Here is a 13,655-nt window from a genome sequence, read left to right as displayed (position 1 = left end):
ACAAAGCTGAACCAATCATAGGCCTGCAAAATATTTCTTTGGAGACTACAGAGAAATCGACGCGCAACTTCAAAGCAATACAGCCAACCACAGTGTACTGTTATACGGCTCTTTTGTCCAGGGGTGTAGAGATAGTTAGTGATGGGAACCCCTGGAGTATCGAGGATGTGATGAATCATGAAGAACTTCTTATTTTGCAGTACCGCCAAAAATAATGATAATTGCATATACTGTGCAGTTAAATGAGCTTACACACGACCAAACAAAGAAGCCAATCAGCGATCTAGATTACAATCATTAGTGATTTCTTAGACACAATTTCATTAAAACATCATCAACATTTAAAAATGCTCCACCGCTGACAATTCGTATTTTTTCACTATCAAAAAGAGGAGCAGATGATTTAGTATTTTTCTTCAGTTACTAAATTTACTAACTTTACACCATTACCACCATTGAAATGTTTGAACTTCTAATCTTTTTAAGTTAAAAATATAGAAAAAAAAATTAATTGCATCCCGAAAAAATTCCGTGGCACAGTATTCTATATGGAATGAAGTACTGATTGCCCATGCAACAAAGGCAAAATAAATTATTTTATATTATTTTTTTGTGTTAATTAGACTTATATATATACATGATTAAACAACAATTATTGTTCAAATGATAAATATCATTTATGCTCTGTCGGCAGTGGAGCATCTTTAACCTTACAGTGCATTCATTTTGTGCTACAGCTAACGTTTATAAAGTATCGTACGACTAGCACTATCTGTGAATTTGGATGATTTTCACAACCAAACAAATCTAGTTAGTTTCAATAGATTTCTGAAGAAAGTAGCAAAAAAAAATTCGTCCAGTTGTTAAGGCACATATGAAAACTGAGATATGCAGTCAATATAAGAACATCGTCGACACTCCATGGGTTACTATCATAACAAAACTGAAGGCACTTCAGTCGAAAAAAGTTATCAATTCTAGGCCTGCATAGACTTCCTTTGAAATTTGATGTCACACAGTTAACTATACAGCATTGCTATAAAATATTCCAGGAGTGGATATAACGACCAATGATAGTAAACCCTGGAAAGTCGAGGATGAAATAACAAATGCATCAAATCTTACTGTTGTTGGCCGCCTTGTTTGTTTGTCTTGTGGTGGATGTCGTTCCACGTGACGACGTTCTCCTCCCCGGTTGTCCTGGAGTGACCTATAGTGAAGGTCAGACGTCTTTTGAAGGCAACTTGCAGCATGTCGAGAACTTTCCTTCCTTCGGGATTACAGGGCAGATACGCAGGCCTAGTTGTTCCCCTGTAAGGGACTCCGGGGTTTGGGTGGTCGTTCTGTAAAGATAAGCATGCAGAATGCAAGTAAGAAGGAAAACATTACCCGAAAAATTGGAAAAACTGGAGATACTCGCTGGAGATACTCGTTCTAAGTTCCCAACGTTATTCAAACGGGAACTAATACATGTACATATACATAATTTGAATTTTGTGTTACGCAGACTTTCTAAATGACTATTTGGCAAGTAAGTTCCGGTTACTTTCTTTTCGAGAATTTTTAAAAGACGATTTTGAATTTCATTATCATTAATGTTAAAATTGCAAAAAAAAATGTACATTTTCTTCAGTACAGTGAAATCATTATATTTCGAGGGGGTTAAACTTTTGTGGTTTTCGTTTTGGCCCTGAAGCAACGAAATACCTCCCAGCGGAATTTAATGTGTTTAAAGGACAAGCATGAACGCACACTACGAAACTATGTCAGTTAAAATAATAACAGACATGTTTTCAAAATAATCATTATTATTTTTTCTATTATTTTCAATCCAAACCAAACTTGGTATATTTTTTCCAAGGCCATATATAAAACCTGCATTACAATGACAAATAACAAAAATACAAACACTGTGTACATGTCTTCTCAACGAATTTCAATCCAGACAAAAACTATAATTTTGTCTCCCAGGAAAGTTGACCTCAACAAAAATAAACGATTTCATATTTTGTTGAATACCTATAATAGTCAATTAAAAAAACCACATATGAAGAAAATTAAACAAAAACATCTTTACCTCTTGAATGCCGTCAGGAAAGCTGTATCTGATGTAGAAATGCTTATTATCTCCATCAAACCCTGGTAACGGACCATTCTTTATGTTAATTTCCATTCTTCCATCTCTTGGCTGGTTCCCCGTGATGACGCCATGGATTGCCCCACATGTTGGGCAAACAGGTTTGTGTTGGAAACATGCGTCAATACATTCGGGGTGAAACGAGTGTTGGCATTTAGGAAGTGTTTTCACGTTGTCGCTTGTTACAGAGTCCATACAAATTACGCAGTCCTCATATACTCTTGGTATCTCTACAGGTCCGTTCTCTTCAGGGGTATAGTCTTCCTTCAATGGGGACTGTCTTCTCGCTGGTAGGTCGGTAGTCTGTCTTGTAGTGTTGAAACCCATGAAGTTTTCGAATTCTAGCTGTTCTTGCTCATTGGCGTGTTTCCTGTCAGATAAATTCATGCCATCTGAATGTCTGTGTCTTTCTTCTCGGTTTTTACCTCTGAAACTCCAATATTTTGGTTGCTGTCTTGGTGTGTGATCCTGACGACAGGCTTTACCTGGGTATACTATGGGTTGTTCTTTGGGGTATACTAAGGGGTATACTATGGGTGTATTTTCTTGTCGAAGTCGTGCGTTTTCAGATGTCACATGAGTATCAAACATGTCCAGAATGACTTGTGTGACTTTGGCATCGTGATTTACGAAGTGTATTTCTCTGAGGTCCTTGTTGCCCGGTGAATATGCAAATTTTAGAATGGCCTCCATAATAACTTTGGCGACATCTCCAGCTTGACGAACGTCATTTCCTGGTGACACAATACAACACAAAAACATAATTCTTAGTCATTAAACAAAAGCTAGTGTTCTATTGTTATATGTCGACGATGAAAGTTAATCTCTAATCTTTATTACAGTGATTAGTATATAGTATTTAATGCGCTACACTGCTGAAGAATAGTTATATTTATCTATTTAAAACAGGAGCAGATAAATTAGTGTTTTTCTTCAATAATGTATATAATGCTAGAAAACAATAAGTTGACTTTCCACACTGTTTATGACGCTTTGTGTTCAGTAACGTTATCAAATACACTGATCGTTTGTTAATTACTTTACCAACTACACTGATCGTTTGTTAATTACTTTACCAACTACACTGATCGTTTACACTGATCGTTTGTTAATTACTTTACCAACTACACTGATCGTTTGTTAATTACTTTACCAACTACACTGATCGTTTGTTAATTACTTTACCAACTACACTGATCGTTTGTTAATTACTTTACCAACTACACTGATCGTTTGTTAATTACTTTACCAACTACACTGATCGTTTGTTAATTACTTTACCAACTACACTGATCGTTTGTTAATTACGTTACTAACTACACTGATTTTAATTACAATACTGATCGTTTGTTAATTACGTTTACAATACACTGATCGTTTGTTAATTACGTTACAATACACTGATCGTTGTTAATTACTTACCAATACACTGATCGTTTGTTAATTACTTTACCAACTACACTGATCGTTTGTTAATTACTTTACCAACTACACTGATCGTTTGTTAATTACTTTACCAACTACACTGATCGTTTGTTAATTACTTTACCAACTACACTGATCGTTTGTTAATTACTTTACCAACTACACTGATCGTTTGTTAAAACTTACGTTACTAACTACACTGATCGTTTGTTAATTACGTTACTAACTATACTGATTGTTTGTTAATTACTTTACCAAATACACTGATCGTTTGTGAAGTACGTTACTAACTACACTGATCTTTTGTTTATTACGATACTAACTACACTGATCGTATGTTAATTACGTCACCAACTACACTGATCTTTTGCTAAATACGTCACTTACTACACTGATCGTTTGTTAATTACGGTACTAACTACACTGATCGTTTGTTAACTACGTTAGTAACTACACTGATCGATTGTCTAAAGTACTACTTGAGTCATGCTTCTTTGCTGAAACTAAAATTAGGTTATGCTAATTGTGTTTCTTACCTGAGCCAATCACGGGAAGAGCAATTGAACGCAGTTTCATCGTATTTGCTTTATGCAATACGTTTTGTGTACATGTTCTGATTTCTTCTTTGCATGACTTAGACATCTCATGATGCATTACGCTAGGACAAACAACTATAATAAGTGTACTAGCATCAAATCCATTGATTGCTATACAAAACGTATCTCCAGATTTTCGATTCTTCTTTTGGTTTTTTATTTTCCTTATTTGCTGTTCATAGCTTTTCCAAGAGAGTTCTCCATTCTTAATCCTGGAAGCTATTTTACTATTGCTGTTCAAATCCTGATCCTGACCACAAACGACAGCATCAACTCTAGTCGCCAAAATGTCACATGTGTAGACATGTACTTTAGTGACGGGTGTCAAACGGAACGTTGTTCTGTCAATACCGTTCCTATTGGTGAACTCCTTATATGGATATAAAGGACTTGCTCCGTGTGCAGTGTGGTCAGGGCTCGCTGTACCAAAAGAGAATGTGACTCCACGTGTGCTGGGGTCAGGGCTAGCGGTATCAAAAGAGGATGTGGCTCCATATGTGTTGTGGTCAGGTCTCGCGATGCGACCAGAGGATGATGAAGGCATCTGGCCTTTGCTGATCTGCCATTCGGACTGAATCTGTTGGTAACTCTTAGAACCAAGCTTTACGGAATCAAACTTGGTCTGAATAACTTGTAGGATTTGTACATCCTTGTCAACGAAGTGAATTTGCTTCAGGAAGCGTTTTGGACGCAACTGCAACAGCGACCAAGCTTTTGTCAGTCCCATGTAATACTGCTGCACACACAAATCAGGCGGCATGGCAAATATTCCTGAAATTACGTAACAATAGTACACATCAAAAAATTCTAAATGTTTTTATTGATCGTACCTATATATTTCAGTTTAAAGCTATATAAACGTATGCAGCTTTTATGACTATTATTACAAAGATGGATCATTGTTTAAATCCTAGACTTATATGGTATTTTTCATACGATAGTACATACAGAACCAACTAATGTATTTATCATGTATTATATCCAACAGTGGCAATCAGATATATAAGAATTCATTTAAAACAGTTGCTTTACTAGTATTTTATTTTGATTAGTTAAGTTTGATTGGGAATAAAACGGTGGTTCACAGACAAACGTTATTTTCAAGGACTATTGGTTTGCATATTAAATTTCAAATAATTTGAAAATAAACCAACCTGCACTGATTGCTGGAATAGCTACCGATTCCATCTCCAGGTCATCGGCTTCTAGAATACAGGACAGAATTGCCTCCTGCAGCTGTCTTTCACATTCAGACTGATTCCGCCGATCCCATCGTGGTCCCACTGTGTGGATGATATACTTGTAGTGTTTCAGATCTCCTGACGAAGTGTGACAAGACGTCCCCACCCGAACTTTCCCATGCGCCCGTACATACTCCGTTGATTCCCGTTGAATATTGGCTGCTTCTGATATCGCGAAAGCAACTCCTCCTCCGTGATCCAGTCTCTCGTTCGCTGCGTTCACAATTCCGTCAACTTTCAGATATAGGATGTTTCCTTGATATGCTAGAACTTCCATGTCACTTCCCAAATCATAGCTCCTGGCATGTGGTGGCGGCGGTAGTATTGGTTTTGGTAGCTCCTGTTTGGGAGATTGAGAGAATAGTCCACAATCGAATCGTCTGTTCCGTCTGCTTCTTGTCATTCCCAACGATTCCAGGATCTGATACTTCATGGCTTGGACAGTGCTCCTATCCAGTCCAATGATATATATTGTCTTAACAGTCTCGTCCTGTGGAGTACAGATATATACATCATGCTGGCTTTCCAATAGGGCACTTAACAACGTTGCCATGCGTTCTGCATTGGTATTTTGACTGATATCAATTTGATCACAAACTATATCAGTTTTCATTTGAGTAAGCGCCTCTTTGAAATCCAAGCAAAATTCGTCTTTCCCTACCAAGTGAATTGCTTTATCAACTTCCGAGTACTTCATCCCATTCATGTAGTCATGGTAACGACTGTATCTAGGATCTTTAAGGAGGAAGAATTGAAACGCCCGGTAAACATCTGCGGTAATTCCATCAACACAACACACATCTGTTTTGTTAGTGGTTTCTTGAAGCTTTGAAACAATGTACTCATTGGCGGCTTCAATTTGAGGTAAATTTCCGACTAGCTGACATCCACCTGTGTCACTATCATCTACAGTGACGCCGCTGTTCTCTACGATTTGATGTTTGTATGGTATAAACTGTGGGTCCAATGAGGCACGGACATCGAATAAAGCCTTCAGCAAAGAAAATGAAAAAATAATTACCCAAAAAGGCGATACAAATTGAAATTAATGTGTATGATATCAGTGACATAATTTAATCTTGCATGTAACAAACATTTTTATCGGATTGAAAATACGTGATCCAACTTTCTTTTGCGGCTACTAATTTCCGCGATTTCGTCTCAAAACATTTTTGCTGAAATTAAATTTCTTGAATTGAAAAATTGAATCGAGGTATCTATGAATGCTATTGTGCAAGAATCGTCTAAGACATAATTCGCCGAGACAAGCTTTCGCAAATATACCTTGATCGCGAAATTTGCGAAAATGAAAGTTGACTTGCAGTATGTTTTCGGCCCATAACGTAAAAATGACATTGCAGCGTAATAATTTCTAAGAGAAAAGAGTCCATCAATAAAATTGGAATTTCAGATAAAAGATCAAATCTTTTTTATATGTATTCAAGTTTATCCTCCTGAAATCATTTCATTTTTATGATAAAGTGTGATACACACCAACAATATGAAGGTAAGAGTAATGATATACCTGTTTTTCCAGTTTTGAAACCTGAAAATTAGCATCTTGTTTCTTATGGACCATTTCAGCATCTATAATAATATTAAAGAAATATCAAAGTGTAATGAGTATCAAACATTAAAGTAATTTATAACTTTGCACAGTTATCTGCTCTTGTGGATAAAATTGAAAGTTACGAAAAGTTGTATTTGTGAGTGTAAGGCCTTTAAAAGACTACCTATGAAAAGAAATGGATAACATAACAATCAATACTTATACACAAAAGCAGTTGATTGGTTTATTGGCTTCACATCCTATCAACATTCAGGGTCATTATAGGACGGCATCCCCCTGTATACCATGTGTTGATTTCTATGTTTTGGGAGCCTGTGGTATACTCATGTAACTACTTGTAATAGTGCCTTATCATAGTGCTACTTCACTGAAGCATGTTACCAAAGATATCTAGCAGCACACCTCACACAGTTACATTATAATGACAATGGACAAACCAGTCGTCCCACTCCCTTTATGCTAAATACTGCTGCGCTAATTCATATTTGCGATACATTGTTTAGAATTAATTTTGGGCTAAAATTTGATTGCCTCCCAGATAGGTACATTTGCAGTATTTGACTGATGCAGACATGGACAAGATACCTACCTATAATGCTAGAACATGTGACAAGCGCTTTACAGACGTTGTTTCTGTATGGCCAGGCCACGCCCACTGGGATGATCCTTACGTCACGTGTCAGCCAGCCCCTTACCTCTGTCCCATGTTTTATGGATTTTATTACAATACAACATCCATGGCTGGAGGAACTTTTTGAATTACGAAAAAATAAACAAAACATACTGGATTTAATCATGACTCATTCGTTTACACAAAGTAATAAATAAATAATTACAGCCAAACCTGTCTTTAAAGAACACATAAGTGACAAGGGCAAAATGGTCTTTTTAGCCAAGTGGTCTTTATACACAGGTCAAATTGTGCTATAAATGGCCATTTAGGGTCCTGTGAAGGTGGTCTTATTAAGCAGGTGGTCCTTATACAGAGGTGGTTGCTAAGGCAGGTTTCACTGTAATACCAATATCTGATGTTTCCAATAATGTATTTTAATAATTATCTATTTTGGACACAAAATAAACCGGACATCGAGTAAATATCCGGATACCTAAGCATTCTCGCGTCTCGCTTATGCAGAAGTTTTTTAACATCCAAGAAGAATTTAAGAGGTTGTGTTCTTAAACGCGCATTTCAATACATAATTATCGCGTATATAATGAAAACATATTAAAGACTTATACTGTACATTGTATGTATATTGAATCAGTATAAAAACATTTGAGTTACTAATGACGTTTCTTACCTTGTCTTTTCCTTGAGTGTTGCTATCAGATCATCTGCGACTTCTTCTACAGCTATTAGAAAATTGTATTGTGAAGTATTCAAATCAGTTAATAAAATACATGAAAATATGAGTCCCTGCATATTAGCACTCAGTTTTTGTTCTTCACAGACATACTTTTTATCTTTTATTTTGCCTGTGTTGTATAAAATTAAAACATTTGCATAAATACAAAAAATGTACACGTATATCTATTGTACGAAAAGGATTTGTCTTTTTAAAACTTCCCGGAAACCCTTCTTAACATCATAACATTATGGAAACAAATTGGTGTTCGTTTCTTTTGTATTCGTTACTAAATGACTTCGATGAATAAGTGAGTGATAAATATAGGGGGGAAGGGGGGGGAGCTGTGGACGAAAGATGTAGAGAAAGACAATGAGAGTGAAACATATTTTTAACACACAGTTTTCTTATCAATAAGAGTATGTTAAGACTTATCTGATAATATAACATGAACAATTAACACAGAATATACTGTACACGTTGATATTTTCGCGAGGGCTTAATTTAGCGATTTTCAGGCATAACTCTTTCGCGGCGTTGTTATTTTTGCGAAAGATACACTTTCAGACTCCTTTAAAAGCAAAGTTCATACTTGTACAAAATATTACACGCGGGGGTTCAAGTGACCGCGTAAGTTTCTATGTTACAGTATTCACCGACAATTAAGGTCAGGCAAGCAGAATTCGAGGGTTTGTAATATATTATTTAAAGTGAACAGTCGGGCAAGGATGGCTAAAGTAGGTAAAAATGGTGTGAATGTATCCAGTGTTATTTCTTATGAAATAGAAAAATGAAATCTCTCGTCAAAATCTGTCTGCGTACGCAGAGATTAATTTAAAGTATAGGAATCCTAAAACGTCCTCCCGGCTGACTATGTCCGTGGTTACATTTCCACACAGCCTCGCTTTCAATGCTTTCAACTTTTCTTTATTTCAATGGCCAGAACTTGGAAACTAAGCCGAACTTGACCTTCGTATTAATATGTAAGAACTTTTGGAAGGCTAATGAAAGCATTTAGACTGGTTTTCTTTGCCCGACTATTCACTTTAAACCTCGCTTTTTCATGCTGAATAGTAAATTATATTACCTTCATTCTTTGGATCAGTCCTCGTGAAACTGGTGCCAAGTTTTTGCGATGATTCTGATTCTAGGTTTTCATTGGTGTTACTTTGGTCTGGACCAAAGTCTGGTAGGCCTTCTCTCAAAATGGCATCAATTTTCCCCATCAGAATCATTTGATCGGCAGCGCGGCATGTCACTTCAAAGTAGACTTTTCGTCCAAACTTTTTGTATTGCTTTCCTACAGTACCAATAAACATAAATTATTGTTTTATCTATTAATATGTTTTATTACCAAGAAGAGGACTTGGGATCATGAACACGCGACAGCTAAGTTCTTATAATGTGAATTTATTCACCCCTGATATTCTATAATGAACTGTTCGAGCTTTATGTTTAGAAGAGTTCAAATGTGTCTTCGGGTGTGAATAAGTTGATAGAAAGAACACTGACAGAAACGACACTTTTCAATAGTAGCTTTACAGTGAAATTTTTCACCAGGAAAATACAGAACTAGCCTTGTCTCGTGAATATCAATCCACGTCATTAGCAAGCTGTATTTTGGATATGAATCCATTTTGTATCACCTTTCCCGTAAGTGTGTTATCTTATCCCACACAGTATGTTATTAAACTAAATGTATTTGGCTGTTAAAGAGTATTGTAACATCAGCAATACCACAATATAAACAATATTTATTAAAGACAAACGAGTATTCAACCATTAATTTCCCCTTACTTGTTGAAGTGGTGTGACGCCCTTGTTCAGGGTCTACAGAAGATCCAGCATCTGGAACTAGATTTACAATGGAATAACGGAGGATCTTACATGAGTGGCTATGTGAGATGGAATTTATCAAACGAGTTCAATAATTTGATATTTTAAATTAAATTATTTAACGAGCTTGATAAATTCATATAACATAGTAACGAGTATATGATTCTATTTATCACATAAATTTTATTAATAGAAATATAAGCGAACCTTTAAATTTCGTCTCTATATAAAACAGCAGAAATCCGGCTCTGATGTGACGTTTCCGTCTACTTAAACAATCATGCAACGTCATACAGATATTATGACATCAAATCTATATGTGACGTCATAATAGTGTTATTACACATGTGTCTTATTGGCCGTATGTCAGTAAATCAGTTTGAATCAAATGTCTATTTGTCATAGATTTTGACTCTAAGAAACGTCTAAGAAATTGTGATTTAACTCCTGAATCTGCAAAAAAAACCAACGGTGAACTGGATGCCTTGAGTATACTCGTTATTTATACTGGTCAAATGTTTCGCCACCATAACAATGTTTGTTTAAATTGAGAAAATATCTTCCCGACGAAAACAGCCGACATTACATGTGTATACGGTAATTACCACTAGTACTATTTACTATTATGTAAATAACTCAATCAATTCACTTTGGTTTTTAAAGTAAAGGCACAAACAATTGCAACCTACCTGCATTTGAGTTTTCCGCTGCAAAATCCTGAAACAGACAAACGTAAAATACATTTGACTACTATTTCTATTAACAAACGAGCTGTGGCCATAAGGAGCACTGCTGTTTGTAAAGAAGATTTTCATTAGATGAGACAGCGTCATATATCAGAATATTTTGTAACGTAGATATCAATTGGATGAGACAGCGTATATTTTTGTATTAAATTTAGAATAAGTTTTTGAACTACTGTATTACTGTTTATAAGTTGGAACTAGACAGTCGATTTTTTCAACATAACTGTTTTCGTATTTTAGTGTCACATCAATTGAAACAACATAACACTACAAGGAACACTGTCAAAACGGAACTTGTTAACAATATGACGTCATCGAAACATAAAATTAAACGTTGGCTTACACTGTATATCATACTAAACTACTGCGCAATGAAACGCTAAGCAATATTATCCTACAGGCATATGAAAATTGGCGTTTCTAAAGAAATCATCAATACAGGATAAAGAATGTCTATCTAAATCTTATCGACGGATCAGAAGCTGTCAATCAAACTATCCGGGTATCGCACGTGACTTTGCTACGACAATTGCTACGACATTAAATAGGTACATGTAAGGTAATTAATAATCTATGCTAATAAAACAAAAAACAGTAACATATTTTAAGATAAACGAGAAGTAAATAAAAAAATGTCTTACATTAAACGTGTCCGTATCGCTAGGATAGATGACAACGTTGACTTTCCTCAGACAGGCTGGTTTAGAATCCATAAAATGTCTGATCTTGCCCAGCATCTCCTTGGCTACCACTGCGGAGGGATAACCTAGCACACCAGTGCCGATAGCAGGAAACGAGATGGAACTCATGCCGAGATCATTTGCTTTTACCAGGCAATTGGTTACAAAGTTCCCAACGGTCTGAAACAACCATTAATATCACAGGATAAGTCAAACAAAGACTTGCTGAATACTACCTGTATTATAGACTGCTATCATCTACATTTTCCTCATAAAAAATCATTGATCTTTCATCACAATTTCATCGATGTATATTGTATAGTGGATATCACTCACATCTTCCTCTTTAATAACATCATCATTCATCATTCATTGATATCACTCTCGTCTATTTTCATCAAAAATATCATTTAGCTTTCATCTTTGCATCGTATGTGCGGCGGATAACATTAACATCCTCTTTTATATCACCGCATTTAATATTAGCTGATATTCATTAGCTTTCTTGTTACATGGAAATACCTTATTTGTATAAATATTAAAACCATATGACAATATCTTCGATATGTTTGCAATCACTATTGGGTTTTTTTCTTTATCAGTTGCTAAGTATTAAGATTTTTCATCAAGCAAGTTCCGAACACTCTGAAAGGATCAGATTATCTAACCCGTTAAGTAGTGTATTCGGGCGGGCCGATAGTTACGGATAATAGATTTATCTTATATTTCTGAGTCACGCTAATGCATGTCATTTCACCTAATAAATCCTTATCTGCATTGAGCTAGTCATTATTGCTTTTTGAAATTATATTGAAGATTGATGAGTTTACCAACCTGTTTTCGTTCTGTTTGATAACTTTTTGACCAATGATCAAAAGCACCGTGAAATACTTTTCTGCATTGTAGATCATATCCGTCAGTGATAGCCAATCCACCATATCTGATGCCTCTTCTGTAACTTTTCTTGCATTCCTTCTGTATTCCTTTCCCTGCTCTGGAAGACAATGCCTTGGAAACAGCGCCATGGGAAAGATCCAAGTCTTTACTGGCAGTGTTCACGATCACATCAGTCTGAAATCATCCACCATGATATTATTATATTGTAAACCAGTTTTAAGGTAAATCTCAATTCTATGCTATCCTTTGTCGTAATCATATATTTACATTTTCAAAACAGCCCTACTGTGTAACCTTACCAAGCGCAGTGTCGGTTTGAACGGTTTAATTTTTTTGCGATCTGGCTTTCGGTGTTGATATGATTCAACCATTCTCAAACTTTCGGCGATCAAATTGTCATGATCCTAGCAATGTTCTACGAAATCGCAAAAATATCATCCCCGTGAAAATAACCGGACATACGGTATGTCTATTACGAGGCATAACTCATTTGAAGACGATATCAGCACAAATGCAAATATATTGGCATTAATATGAGGAAAAATAAGTTAATACAATTTTCTGTGCATATCATAATTATGACAAAAGAGTCGGCTGATATGACATGACATGGGTAACATATGTCTACCTCATGATAGTGCGGTAACAACATTAAATTTAATTTACATGATAGTGCGGTAACAACATTAAATTAGATTTACATGATAGTGCGGTAACAACTTTAAATTAGATTTACATGATAGTGCGGTAACAACATTAAATTAGATTTACATGATAGTGCGGTAACAACATTAAATTATATTTACATGAAAGTGCGATAACAACATTAAATTAAATTTACATGATAGTGCGGTAACAACATTATATTAAATGTACATGGTATATTGATCTATATAGTCATCGTTTAACGTACCTTCTCTTTTGTGATGTCCCCTTTAATCACAATTATCTGCGGAGAATCCAGTTCTTTCATAATCGGAAAACCTACATAATAAATAATGAACACTTTTTTATTGTTTCAAGGAGTGACGTTGTTTAGTTTTTAAAGTTTCACTTTCGGTAACTATGGTAACATTATGAGAGTATTTTAAAGATCATTTATTTGAAGGTTAAATATTTTTTAGTATCGTCAACAAATATTGATGTATACTGTATTAAGAAGGCTAACCCTCTTGTTTTAA

The 13,655-nt window shown here is 35.5% G+C and overlaps 1 protein-coding gene across 6 annotated transcripts in view; it reads right to left on the bottom strand.

Annotated features, from left to right (window-relative positions):
• LOC138335417 (uncharacterized) overlaps positions 1 to 13,655 on the bottom strand; it is a 31,776-nt gene that overhangs the window by 4,799 nt on the left and 13,322 nt on the right. For 2 of the 6 annotated variants that reach the window (XR_011210279.1, XM_069284497.1), the window contains exons 8-20: positions 13,388 to 13,458; positions 12,412 to 12,648; positions 11,539 to 11,757; positions 10,841 to 10,868; positions 10,113 to 10,169; positions 9,403 to 9,615; positions 8,271 to 8,322; positions 7,559 to 7,719; positions 6,925 to 6,986; positions 5,313 to 6,390; positions 4,099 to 4,929; positions 2,078 to 2,871; positions 1,126 to 1,343 (exon numbers count right to left, since the gene is read on the bottom strand). Coding sequence is in view for 5 of the 6 variants with exons in the window: in XM_069284497.1 (XP_069140598.1) it covers positions 1,126 to 1,343; positions 2,078 to 2,871; positions 4,099 to 4,929; positions 5,313 to 6,390; positions 6,925 to 6,986; positions 7,559 to 7,719; positions 8,271 to 8,322; positions 9,403 to 9,615; positions 10,113 to 10,169; positions 10,841 to 10,868; positions 11,539 to 11,757; positions 12,412 to 12,648; positions 13,388 to 13,458 (4,021 nt within the window). In the remaining variant the exon portion in view is untranslated. The remainder of the gene's footprint in view (positions 1 to 1,125; positions 1,344 to 2,077; positions 2,872 to 4,098; positions 4,930 to 5,312; positions 6,391 to 6,924; positions 6,987 to 7,558; positions 7,720 to 8,270; positions 8,323 to 9,402; positions 9,616 to 10,112; positions 10,170 to 10,840; positions 10,869 to 11,538; positions 11,758 to 12,411; positions 12,649 to 13,387; positions 13,459 to 13,655) is intronic. The other 4 variants (XM_069284500.1, XM_069284499.1, XM_069284498.1 and 1 more) reach the window with 4 other exon arrangements.

This window comes from Argopecten irradians, chromosome 11, assembly GCF_041381155.1.
Source record: "Argopecten irradians isolate NY chromosome 11, Ai_NY, whole genome shotgun sequence".
Lineage (NCBI taxonomy): Eukaryota > Metazoa > Mollusca > Bivalvia > Pectinida > Pectinidae > Argopecten > Argopecten irradians.
The sequence above is the reverse complement of the archived record's forward strand: the minus strand, read 5'-3'. Positions and strand labels throughout refer to the sequence as shown.